Source organism: Lineus longissimus, chromosome 7 (assembly GCF_910592395.1).
Source record: "Lineus longissimus chromosome 7, tnLinLong1.2, whole genome shotgun sequence".
Lineage (NCBI taxonomy): Eukaryota > Metazoa > Nemertea > Pilidiophora > Heteronemertea > Lineidae > Lineus > Lineus longissimus.
In genome coordinates, this window is record NC_088314.1 from 16,232,234 (window position 1) to 16,245,045 (window position 12,812).

Genomic DNA, 12,812 nt, shown 5'->3' on the forward strand with positions numbered 1-12,812 from the left:
TTCAAGTTTTCCTGGCCCACCGCACACCACGCCGTACCACTTTACAAATTGACTCACCAATTATTCGTTTTTAAAACATTTTTTTCTTAAAGTTCAGCAACATGTTTAGAGAACTCGCCTGCATCACGCGAAAAAAAATCAGCATGTCAACTAATTTTAGGCATTTAGTAAGAAAACAATGAAGGCCTACAGACTATTACTGTGAAGTGGAATGCGTTTTTTCTTCTCTAACCCGATAATAGTACAGTCTAATTGCCTTAGAATCATTTACATGACCCTGGTGACAGATATAGGTCAAGAAGACATAGTTGGCACTGATAAGCGTCATTTAAGATAAATCAAGTCGTGAACTTCATATTTCAAACCCGGATTTAAACTGTTGTAGGCCTAGTGCGTGCAGGTAAAGAGCAGGAGAGGAATTTGGATTTGCTTGTGTCGGATTGTTGTTTATGAGGATCATGCATCTCATATGGATAATACTTTCACTGCTCTCATATCAGGTAAGTTGGCTGGGAATCAGGTTCAAGACTAACTATCTTTGACCCCTGACATTTTGTCTCAAGCGCCTGATATCTCTGACAATGTTTGGCGTCTGATTGATTCTGTCTTGGGCCCCGATATACGAATGCGAGGATGGTTTCGGCGTAATCAGACCTTGTATATATGTTTGTCAGTTTAAATGATGACACGATCATAAAAGGTTTCTTGCAATTTTTTTTAGGTCAGGCAGGTATTGTGATTTCGCGACCCCGGTTGACAACTTAACATTCTTCCAATATACCGAGCCAAAAATACCGAGCAATCCAGTTTCAAGTAGGGAAAGACTATATGAGTGTGCTGATGCATGGCTATATATATATGTTCAATAGGATAACATTGAAACCATTTAGTATATACCAGTAGTTAACAAGTTTAGTCTCAACTTCGTAAATCGCGGGTCCGAAATAAAATGTCAGTCGCCCGAAATAAAATGTCGGGTGCCCTGTACAAAAAGTTGGGAAAAAAACCGTGATGAAAAGTCGGGGACCCGAGATAATTCTTGGAGGAAAATCATGTGATGTGCTTTAGCAGCCACTGTTAGTCTGGGCAAGAGGTTTTGATATGATTTCTGCTTGGTCTGTTAGAGACAGAAAGTAAAATAGGTCATCACCACCTAGATTTCGAGAAAGTGTGAAAATCCAGGATTTTAGAAGACTTCTGGGAGTTGTATAGTATAGTACTGGTAATAATGTTTGTTGAACCAATGTAAGCCTATATTTAGATAGCAAAACCTAACATATTTCCATTGTTCCGATAACAGAAAACCGTACCACGTATATAAACCCAGTAAATGCGCCTACATCATCAAATAACCTCTTTAGATCTGCAACTTGAAATTGATAGTTGTGGAAAACATTAAGCAAACACAATGAATTAGGACTTCATACAGCGTGAATGTGTTTGGGCCTTGGCCTATGTCACACGACACCAAGCTCTTGGTTCATGTATACATTGTATAAGAAATAAAGACGGTCAAGTAGGTATCAGCAGCATATTTCTTTGAACGAAGATAAAAATGGAAAAAGAGCAAAATGAACTTCATGAATTCATGGCTCATGTTCCACTTGACGTTGGGACGATTGCTCCTAACTAAGTACAAGAACGTTAACAACGTAGATCATATTATTTCGCTATAATCTCAGGTAAAATGGATGACATCTTTCATGATCAAGGACTCTGCGGGTTCTAACTATATTAATTACAAGCATCACTTGACCGAATCCGGGATGACGACAGCAGAAGAGGATATACGTCAAATTCGTGGAAGCGTGATAGTCCATGCGGATGGCCAGTGATTCATCAGGCCTATGAGCAATAATCATTTGACAGGGATGACCTAAATCTGCATCCGTGTCGGGTGGTGCAATGATGCTGGGCTAATTAGAGTGGACGACTCAACTAACCCCTTCTCATCAACACCTCTTCTTCGGGGAATGAAAAGGCGTGAATTTGCAATAATTCGTGTTCAAATTATACTTGCTATAACTGCAGTCATTGTTTTTGGTTATCGTCGTTTCTAGGCTCACTGTATACAACATGGGAACCACAGCCGCAAGTCAAGCGCGCATTTGATCATCGCCGCAGCCAAGAAGGGGCTAAAGGAAGGTTGGTAGTACTTTCAACCTAAATTAATGCAAACCACAGTGATTTCCTCTGAGTGACTCTCAAAAGCGTCGCACTAAAGAGACTCACAAGAATGTATACATTTGATATATTTTCATTTGATTGCAACAGATATAGGAGTAGTGACGCTGACTGCTGCTCTGGTCCCCCCCCCGTCCAATGAATTTAATCTGGGCCAAAATCGAGTTCTTTTGGAATTTCGGTAAGAATTTCGCCGACCGGTCTATGACTTCGATACAAATTAGCCTACTTCTGGAAGTAATAGTTGAGGGCACTTCTTCGGCATATTCAGGCTGATGGAGAATCGGCACCATCATCTTGTCCCGTCGCGTTTTTTTTTATTATTATTATTATTTAATCTAACATATATGATTTCCATCCTTACAGTCCCCTCTTCAGGAGTTTGGTTTGCTAGAAACATGCTGGCAAATGTTTATTTACAATCAATGGCATTACATAATTATATTCTGACATTAGATCTTTATTTTTTTGTTATTGAAACAAGATGCCCACCCCAGATTAAAGTAAGTATAATATTTGGCCCCATTAGGTCCCGTGGCGTGTTTTATGCATTAATACACTAGGAAACACAATTCTTGAAATTTTGTGCATGACCGCCTTTTCGTCCTGAGCGCCCGTGTTTGGCACTTCGATCAAAAAAGTACATTTTATGTGATGTAAACCACGAAAGAAGTGTGAAACAAATCATTAAGTAATCGTCAAAACTGGCAAGCTCTCATCAGCGGTTACATCCCTAAATTTGCGCTGTAGAAACTACTTTGAATTCATCTCTCTATACAATATTGCAAATAATGTATGTTCGAATCCGAATATGTTGCTATCGGACTACTACTAGTATAGACAACTAGATCTATGCATGTTCCCTCTCTCTGCACGATTTGCGTGTTAATTTGCCGTTTCTGAAATTTTGCAATTATCTTTTCTATTTTTTTTTGCAGATGACGATAACACCGGACCCGAGTTCACCTCTAGGAGAAGGCTTACCAGCAAACAAGTCGTTGTTGAGTTCGATATACTTCTCACGCCCGCACAAGCTAGAATGATGGAACGGGATAGAAGCACTCGCAGGCGAAGGAAGCGGAAAGCTTTGAGTTCAATAGATTTCCATTGGCCAAAAGGAATTATACCGTATACCATCGATCACTCTGTTGGTGAGTAGGGGCATAGGTCGAAGAGCTTTTCATAAATAATTAGGTCATTTTCACGTGATTTTTGGGAACAGAGTGGATTTTCACTCTCTTTCTTCTAATTTTTTTATTGCACTCTGCCCTGGCCTTCTCGATTATACCCGCAGTAAGACCGACTGTTGTACACGTTTTGGAGGGTGCGGTAAGAAATCTGCAAAAGCAAAAAACGTGTTGTATTTCCATATATTACAAAGAAGATAGAATTTCCAGACTACCTGCGTGCTCCGACAATTTCCGATTAAACATCGTCACCAAAATCAACAATAAAAGTTCGAGATGACGTTTCCATTAACCGTTGAAAGCTTACAATGTAGCTGGCACTAATTATCTCATGATGTCATCCGAATAAACAACACAAACACGATATTCATAATGTGATATAGATTAAATTTATTGCTTGATGAATGTACAACATGATCATGTCCCCGAAAAATACTATACGAACAGGCAGGCAAACAGAGACGATACCATGCCAGCGGTTATTGCAAGATATTCATGAGGTTGGCGAGAACGAGTCAGTTATTAAATGTGTGCGTATGGGCGTGTGTGCGTGAGGGGATCTTTTTTTCTGTGGGTATTACTTCAGTTGGACCTTGAAGAATACAACTTGGGTTATTTTTGATCAATCCGAATAGTCTGGAAAAATACCTATTGAAAATGATTAATTTTTGTGCTTCCAGGTCATTGGTTGCATTTGAGTTGAAGCGTTTTGCATTTAAACGAGCAGAATTTTTTTTAAATCCTTTTCATATATTTCATATTCAGGCCTTTTTTACTCAGTGGGGATGACCCGTTATACGTAAAGTTTTTGAATAGCTCAGTTCTTATTGTCAATGCCACAAATAAGACATGTCGTTCTAGGAGCACGATTTCAAATAGAAAACGCATTAACAGGCGAATGGTCGGTTCGCCCAAGAATGCCAAGACACGACAAACTGATAAACGCACATTGCAAATCTTCGCTCATGATCACTAATCAAGGCTTAAAGGACCATTGGCATTATAAAGGCCAATATTATCCGGCTGTCGGCTCCCCAGTCACTTCCCATTCTGCATAAGTAGTTTCCATCAACAAATTGCACAAAAAAAGGAAAAATTCAAAATCTCACCTTATTATCGCCCTTTCTCAATGCTTAGTCCGATTTGACCCGAGTTAGCTCTCCACGCATCGACTTTTTCCACGTGGAACGAGCAAAATAGCGGGGTGACGTGAACTCGGATCTCGCCGTGCACTCGCGTGGCGGGAAAGGTCTTTCGCAACAGGAATTGCACGTACTAAAAATAACGAATAACTCGTTTTTCTACTATCTAAGAGCTGAAACAAAATTGGAAAATCATCAAACACGTTCAGAAAAATAGTTTACTGATGAACCAGAAGAAGAACAAACATACTGCAATAAAAAGCCGACTATTAATTTAACAATAAGAGCGAATGGATTAAGAGTGTAGAATTTTTGTATGTACTTGCTCGATCTCAATCTGAGTGTGGTCGGTCTAGCGGTACATTTCAGCAAAATATGATAAGCACTGGTAGAAATCTGTTTGACCTGCAGTCGCGTTGACGCTAACGCTTACAAGTACATGTACCCTAAAAAATGTATCATTTCTCAGAAAAATAAAAGTTCTGTTGTCATATAAAGCATGTTTTTAATTATAGATGACGTTTCTATCTTGGCGAGAAACATCCTTTATTCAGCAATGGACCACTGGATGAGTTTGACTTGCCTTAAATTTGAAGAATACGACCCGAAGAAACACGATGGCGACAGATTGATATTTGAAAAGGGGAAGTGGTAAGTATAATTAAAGGACTAGTAGGTTGCTCAGTCACTTTCCAATCTGCTTTGGATTTCGTAGCTTCCGTCATCAAATTGCACATAAAATGGAAAAAAAATAAAATCACACTGATTTATTACGCTATTCCTAAATTTAGACTCAACTGGACCCGAATGAGCCCTCCATGTAGCGATCATCTTTGTGGCCAATGCTCGCAGTGGCGGGGCAACATTCTCACGCACTTTCAAACAGCCATTCAACGTATTGCCAGCTTCATAAAGTTGTTGCGCTGTGTTTGACTAAATAACATTTTGTGTACAGACGCGCCTCGCCTATTCGGAATGTTCAAGGGCAATTTGAAATTTCTAAAAAATAATACAAGATCTAAAATGCTGCAAATCAAGATCAACGAATGCGGCGAAGTATTAGAAGTGAATTTTGCTTGGAAAATTCGCGAGATTATTTGTATATAGGGCAAAATAACCGCATGCTCTGTTTGGGTTTATGCATTAGTATATGTATGTGGCGTCCGTTATTTTGGCCTAAGCTCGAATGTTGACATCGCGCTACTGATTTCAGTATTAGTGTATACGATATTGATAAAATGTTAAGTTCAGGTTATGTACGATACTGGAGAAAAAATTAAGCCGTTTATACGATCATTCCTGATTGTAACATGTCATTTCAAATCACATGTTTGAACGAAACGCGCCGTCTGACACGGGAGACACGTTTCCCTGTTTGTGTCTTTGGAAATGTGGTGTTTTTTTTCTTGATTGTATCTTTATTACCAGCCCCCGATCGGTGTCTTCCCAGTTACCTCTCAGAGAGGGGCATCAAACGGGGTGGCATTTCATTATATGACAAGCCGTTTTATTTTTGTAGGTGCAGTGCTAACTTAGGAAGGATAGGAGGAATTCAACATCTGTTTGTCCACGAGAATTGCTTGGTATGGAAAGCTTCAGGCAAGATTAATGGGAACAGGTTTTGCTAATTGCCACTATCCGTAGTCTGAACAGTGGAGAGGTTGCCTAGGGTGATTCGAACTTTGGGCGAGATGCTTGGTGTTCTTCTTCAGCATTTGTTCTCAACTTGGACGTTTTACACTCTGGATTTTTTACTCTCACACAGTTAGAAGAAATTCTTTTTGCAAAGTACTGGTGTGCAGTAGCTCTTACTATATTAAGATGGTATCTCCTGAAGAAATAAAACAAAACATGCTGGAAAATATTGAAATATTGGTCCAGGAGCGTTATTTTTCCCGTACATTTACCGGTACTTGTAAATTTGTGTACTGAAAATGCATTAATTTTGTCATTTCCGGCCTCTAAGATATCATAAAAAACTGTTTAGCGACGATTTCAAATATAGGGAGATCTTCCTCTTAACAATGAAATAAACAAATAATTTTGAAGATTATTAGGTGTGTTTCGATTCCCTGAAGCTGGAAAAATCTCAGTGTTTCTTAGTTAGATATAAAAATTAAGGTGCTCAAAACATCCCAGATATAGGCCTAGTCATTGAGTTTCAATCTGCTGATTTGTAAGTAACGGCTATGATCTTTGCGCAGTGGTTAACCTAGTGAAACATACATTGTACATTTTTTGGGCCAGACATGAAGATACAATTATTAAATAATGCACGCATTTCCTGTATCTTAAAACAAATCGAACAGGTTTTTTCCAATGAGTAAATCTTGATACCAAGGGCTATATGACAACCCCACTATTCTGCAAAAAGATTTTGATCTAACATTTTGTGACATTTAAAACTCGGTTTATTTGGTCAGAAACGCCGAACCGCCTTTAGCATGTTTAGTGCCGTAACAGATTTTACAACTGTATCAAGTTCCAACAAGTACAGTGTCCTATACAAAAACGAAGCATGTATATACCGATATTTATTTCCGAAATTTTCTGATTAAGAGATATCTTAGCATTTGTTTTACCTCTAACATCAGGAGAAACCATCGCATTATTCATATGTGGTCATAGAAGTCGAAATGTTGTGATTTTAGGCTGGCCGCAGTAATTAAATTCTCACGTCAATGTGTTGGAGGAATTTCGCCTATAAATTTTGTGAGACCTCATGACCAGGCGTATTTCCCTGTACTGAACTATATTGTGGGCGCGAACGGATAAGTACTTTAAAAGTGTACAAATAGGAAACTATTTCAACATTTCAGACTCGAGGAACTATGATCCATGAGCTTGGCCATACGATTGGATGGTTTCATGAGCATGCGCGGCCGGATAGAGACAAGCATATCATGTAAGTTATAATATCATGTAAGTTATATCAATAGACCGACAAGGCCCGTCCACAGATCGAAGGACTGGACGCAACGTATAATAGGAATGATTTCATTCGTCAATCCAAAACTAAATAAAATTTAGATTGATTTATTCAATATGACGCCTGACCTCACACAAAATCAATACGCGTTGTGATTGACTGATTTGGTTGCTTAAAAATAGTAAATGTCAAAAATAGTAATTGTCATCCTGGCTCATAGCTGTATTCATTTGTCAAACGAACTGATGTACGGGCAGTCAAAAGTCCGACTCACGAGAAAACGGTTGACTTGACATTCGTGCGAAGGTGGATTAATTTCGATGAGGGGGGGGGGGGCATTCGATCAGCAGGTCTGTCCCAAAATTCAAAGCAGATTGTATCACAGATGTAACTATTTTCATCACCTTTTGTTTCAGAATTCGATGGAGTCGGGTTGATGACAGTGTAAACGATCAATACTCCAAAGAGAGTTCACAGTTCGTCAACACCTATGGAATTCCATACGATTATCTCTCCATCATGCATTATCCGGATAATGGTAAATACATGCGCAATCACATGCTGAGGTTTTGTTCATGATACTAGTTTTTACATCATATTTGATTGTATCTTGAATGGTCAGTATTTGTAGATGAACCTTATAAGTTTATTGCATTTAAGCATGATCATACGTCAAGCGCGTGGTCATGAATGCCTGGTGTTATAACATATCGGGTGTTTCACGTAGAGAAGGTCGAGCAAATATTGGATTGCTTTCATCAGCACCTAACCCTATCATACTCTAGTTTCACATGCCGACTTATCGGCGGTGAATATCAGTCCTAAAGTCGATGGATATTCGCACAACGACGGTGAGGCAGCATGTAGTTTCAAGACAACTGAGGCCGGGAGGGGGGTATTTATGTTATCGAGTTTAGCATCATACCCGCCCTCTGAATGTGCCTTTAATGCTGTACGAGTATTTTGACTTGTTTTCCTAAAAGGAGCATACCACATTAACTTTTTAACCACAAGATTTGAAATTTTTGGTTACACATACGTACAGGCAATACAGCAGTGTACACAAAACCTCCGGTGAAAATGCATGATATATGCTTCAATTCAAGCTGTGATAGGTTTCTTAACTACAACAAAAACCTATTTCTATCGACATATTTGTGGGTACATTATTCATTATAAGCAACAATAATGAATATATAAATACATTTTTTCTTCAAAAGAAAATGTTTTGTTTTTGTTTTATGCTAGATGCATATCGCATTAAAAACACGAACTGATAGTGTCCATATCGAAGAAGGGTGGCGATCTTTTAAAATAATTATAATGAGCAAGAGTATATCCGCACTTGTAATAAGTAATATTGTCATAAATCGTTTGTTAAAGACGACAGCAACAACCATTGGAATTTAATTAAATCTATAGACACGCTTCATTTTAGATGGTGAACTTATAACCAGAGACCGCCGAGCCCAAGAACTAATAGGGCAGCGTGAAAGTTTGAGTTTCTATGATAGGAAGCTTGCCAGTATTATGTACAACTGTAGTGGTGAGTATAAAATGCAAATGAATTGCATGCAGATGTGAAAATATTGGCTCAGGATCCGGACTGGATTAAACGTGGTGTGAATGATGCTCTGCAGATAAGGACTCTCAAACCCTCCCTCAACAGGGATGGGGGTGGGGGATACCAACTTCTGGAAATCTTGCAAATCTTCTTTCGAGCATGCGTAAGGCATGTCCGAAAGAGAAGTGACGTCACTCTGATGAAGGCTCTGGACAGAGTCGAATGCTTAGGTACGCTCGAGTTAGGCTATGAAAGCGTATAATTGCACGAAATGCATTAACGAGTTACAGAATTGACGTATGGTTTGAATATCACCATGATAATTGGTGTGCAAGTACGCGGCTGGTACAACTTAGATGGCGCTGTTACTCAATTTCAGAAATTGGTCACTTTGTGAAATCATCGACGAATTTTAACAGGCATGTCCGTGTCACATGATTTTATATTATCATTTCACTTATTCCAGCACATTGCACACACCGGAACATATCATGTAAAGAGCCGGGATTCATTGACCATCGATGCGATTGCGTTTGTCCGAATGGTAAAACTTGCCAGATCAAAGTGCAGACCAGCGGAAATGACAAGTCACCAACTCAGCATACAGGTACGTAACTATGCAATGCGGTTAATCGCGCATTGCGATTTCTTCCGCTTGGTTCCGAGTCCATTCGTTAATGTTTTGTCCGCATCATGTCGGGCTCTAAAGCGTGATCTGCTGGACAAAGAAGTTATAGTTATCTCACCGAATCCTCACTATGGTCAAAATGAGGCTTTCTGTGATTGTCCTGTCCAATTGGCAATATTTCTTCTTGGTGGTGAACACAGCTAGGAGCCATCTATTTAAAGAAATGAAACACCGGATTTTTAATAACATCCTGCAGAAAGAAGGTACAATGTACATGTACATGTAGTCGGACGTTTCCAGTGATTAACGACACAAATTGGTTGTCCTTATGCAAACACCTTGGAAACGCATTTTAAAATGGATGTTACGTCCTGTTACCGAGAGAGGCCATCAATGCGAACATTCGGTAAAAACTCCTTAACGATTCTATATAATCCATTAAAAATGAAACATTCTGGCCAAGGCGTTTTAGAATTGTTCAGAAACCCAGCGATTGAGACTGGGTTCCAAGCATGAATTCTGCATTGTTGGTCTCTTGCACTCAGATGTTTCAATTGTCGATTTCAGCATCCCCAATCACAAGCGAAGGAGAGTGTGTCTGGCTCTATCAACGAGGGAAGGCCCTTAGCGTCAAGCCGAGTCAAGTTTTCACGGTAGGGGATCTCGACGAGTGCAAGCTTCGCTGCCTGGAAGAACAACGCTTCAAATGCAGGTCCTTTCATTACTCAGTCAGGAAGATTCTCTGGGTGGCGAGTCGGCGCTGCGCTCTGAGCGCTGGATGGGAGACGGACAGACGATTTACCGAGAGAGTATCAACAGTCTATTTTGAGACACCACAATGTTTGCTAAAAAGTAAGTTTCATATGAATAAATGCAGTTTTGTGTTGGTTATAAGAGGACAACTAGGTTATCGTTGGTGGTGACAAAATGAAGCGCAGGTATAACAGATTCAAAGGCCTTAGGTTAAAGTGTTGGAGAACTGATTCTATTTTGCACTTGGTAGGTCTTTATACAACAATACCTTAATCCATCTGGGACTGCTTCAATGGTACGCGCCCCTTCAGGCATCATAATCTGTCAGTGATGCACCATTGTGGACGTAACCTCCTCCCCGTGAGGATTAGTACTGACGATTAAGGTGCATAGTGAAACCAAAAGCCTTCGTCGATCATTGTTACGATTGTTTAAAATATTTTGTGTAAATACAGTAGAACCTCCCTATTAAGGGCACCCTCAGGACTGACAAATGCTGTCCTTAATAGAGAGGCGTCCTGATTACAGAGGTCAAATTGAATGGAAAGAACCATTTCAGGACCAAAAATAGTGTCCTTTATAAAGAGGTGTCCGCCTAGGGATGTTCTACTCCATTTGCATTTGCCTTTTTTCGTGGAATCTGCCATACTGGCATTATATTTTACCTAACAGAAATTAAATAATTTATGCGTTTCTTATTTTTCAGCCAGGTTGTGTGGTTGGAATAAATCCACAGGCCTACTGATCCACGTCACTGACACCGAATCAAGACTAACCTATGATCTCACTCTTCTAGAGTGCAAACTCAACTGTTTAGAAGAACAGGAGTTCCAATGCCGGTCGTTTATGTACAGGAAAATAGATTCACAGTCGTCTATCTGTGTCCATTCGAGCCAGACCAATTCTACAGTTAAATCTGAGATAGACAGTCGCATTGATTATTATGAAGGCAGGGTATGTTAGGAAGTGCGAATCTCACAGGAGAGCCAAGGAAGAAACCGGAAGCGCGTATGAGCGGCGGAGTTCATAGGTGCGCAAAAGAGATTGAAGAACACATAATTCATTGTAACTTCTTCTCCTGAGAGTGCAATTGCGTCACGTTTTGGAAATAAAGTTACATGTACGTGTAAGGTGCTTAATTTTACAAATTATGCCAACGAGAAAGTCCAACCTACCCACCTATGAATACGCGCTAAAATATATAGGAGTTCGGCGTGTCAGTCGAATTCAGATTAGCGTGAGCGGTCGTCGAGGTTAATGTGAGCGGTCACCGCGTGTGTAGAAATTTTGAATGTCCTTGGTTAGAGTGTCCGGGGACCGAGTGATTCTTTTTGCGCTTTATTCTCTGAGTTAATTACGGTCATGGATTTTATAGAACCATTCACCATGATCCGGCATCAGAATACAATTTGGTTGGACACTTTTCCCTGACGGACATTTTCTACCTCTACAACGGTATTTTCAACGCGGTATTGCTGTTCGTGGTGAATCTTGTGGCGCTCTCATATTCTAGAGTCTGACAAGTAAACTTTTTGGGGGAAAAACAAGTCGAGAACACGTTTTAATAACATGTATAAACATCACTAGGGCACGCGAACGTGACGGACCTCCGGTTTCCTTCTTACAGGGGAATGTTAATCTGTGAAATAGTAAATAATATGTATACAATGCATTATGTGTAATACTGTGTAAAATTGTATCGACAGCCTGATCTGTTTTTCAGGTACCGTAAAACGGAACTTCATATACATGTATATAAAAAACGTGCCTTTTTTCAACTTCCATAATACACACAACCGTCCCGCCAATACCCAAGTCTTTCTCCACAAATCTTAGTAATCACAGACATGAAGATACTAGAATTACAGCGATCGAACACTTATCCTAAGTGATGTCCTGGTTTGATGTTTTCTGTGGATTTGAGGGGACTGATGATCGCTCACTTATTGAGTGGATTCTTCTTCCTCTTCTTTTTCTGCATTCGGAAAAATTAAGTGTATGAACTTAGTACCTTTACGCACCTGTGACTGTGTCAACACGGTGATGATGGAAGCCTGTGTGGGCAGAAAGAATGTCGTTCGAGCCTTGGTTGATGGGTTGATGGTTAAACGTGTCAGTAAGCATGTACAAATAATTGACAACCGCATACACTGCAATAATGACCAACTATTTTATCCCTGCTTCTCACCCTAACCTGGCCTTTACTCTAATTCTAACTTGATATAGATTAGCCTCTGTCCGTAGGCTCGACGATCATCCCTGTGTCGTGTGAGGTGTCATGTACCCAAGGTTTTGGTTTACCTTTGTAACACAATATAAACTAGGCCCTCCCATTACAGTGTTGGAGGGGTACTCTCGCGGGATAAAGATAATAAATGCGGGCCAAATCCCCCTTCAAAATGAACTAATATTTTCTCTGCTTCTT

The 12,812-nt window shown here is 39.8% G+C and overlaps 1 protein-coding gene across 1 annotated transcript; it reads left to right on the forward strand.

The window, feature by feature from the left end:
- Nucleotides 1–337: 337 nt before the first annotated feature.
- Nucleotides 338–12,791, forward strand: LOC135491391 (zinc metalloproteinase dpy-31-like). The gene is made up of 11 exons (XM_064777234.1): nucleotides 338–500; nucleotides 2,061–2,145; nucleotides 3,123–3,335; nucleotides 5,029–5,164; nucleotides 6,033–6,096; nucleotides 7,333–7,418; nucleotides 7,859–7,980; nucleotides 8,881–8,988; nucleotides 9,473–9,613; nucleotides 10,202–10,486; nucleotides 11,094–12,791. The coding sequence occupies exons 1-11, from the start codon at nucleotides 450–452 to the stop codon at nucleotides 11,348–11,350; spliced, it is 1,548 nt and encodes a 515-aa protein (XP_064633304.1). The 5' UTR covers nucleotides 338–449; the 3' UTR covers nucleotides 11,351–12,791.
- Nucleotides 12,792–12,812: the final 21 nt, after the last annotated feature.

Coding starts and splice junctions, on each gene's coding strand:
- LOC135491391 (XM_064777234.1), top strand. CDS start 450: ATGAGGATCATGCATCTCATATGGATAATACTTTCACTGCTCTCATAT. Junction 2,146..3,122: donor CAAGAAGGGGCTAAAGGAAG/GTTGGTAGTACT, acceptor TTTTTTTTGCAG/ATGACGATAACACCGGACCC. Junction 9,614..10,201: donor GTCACCAACTCAGCATACAG/GTACGTAACTAT, acceptor TGTCGATTTCAG/CATCCCCAATCACAAGCGAA.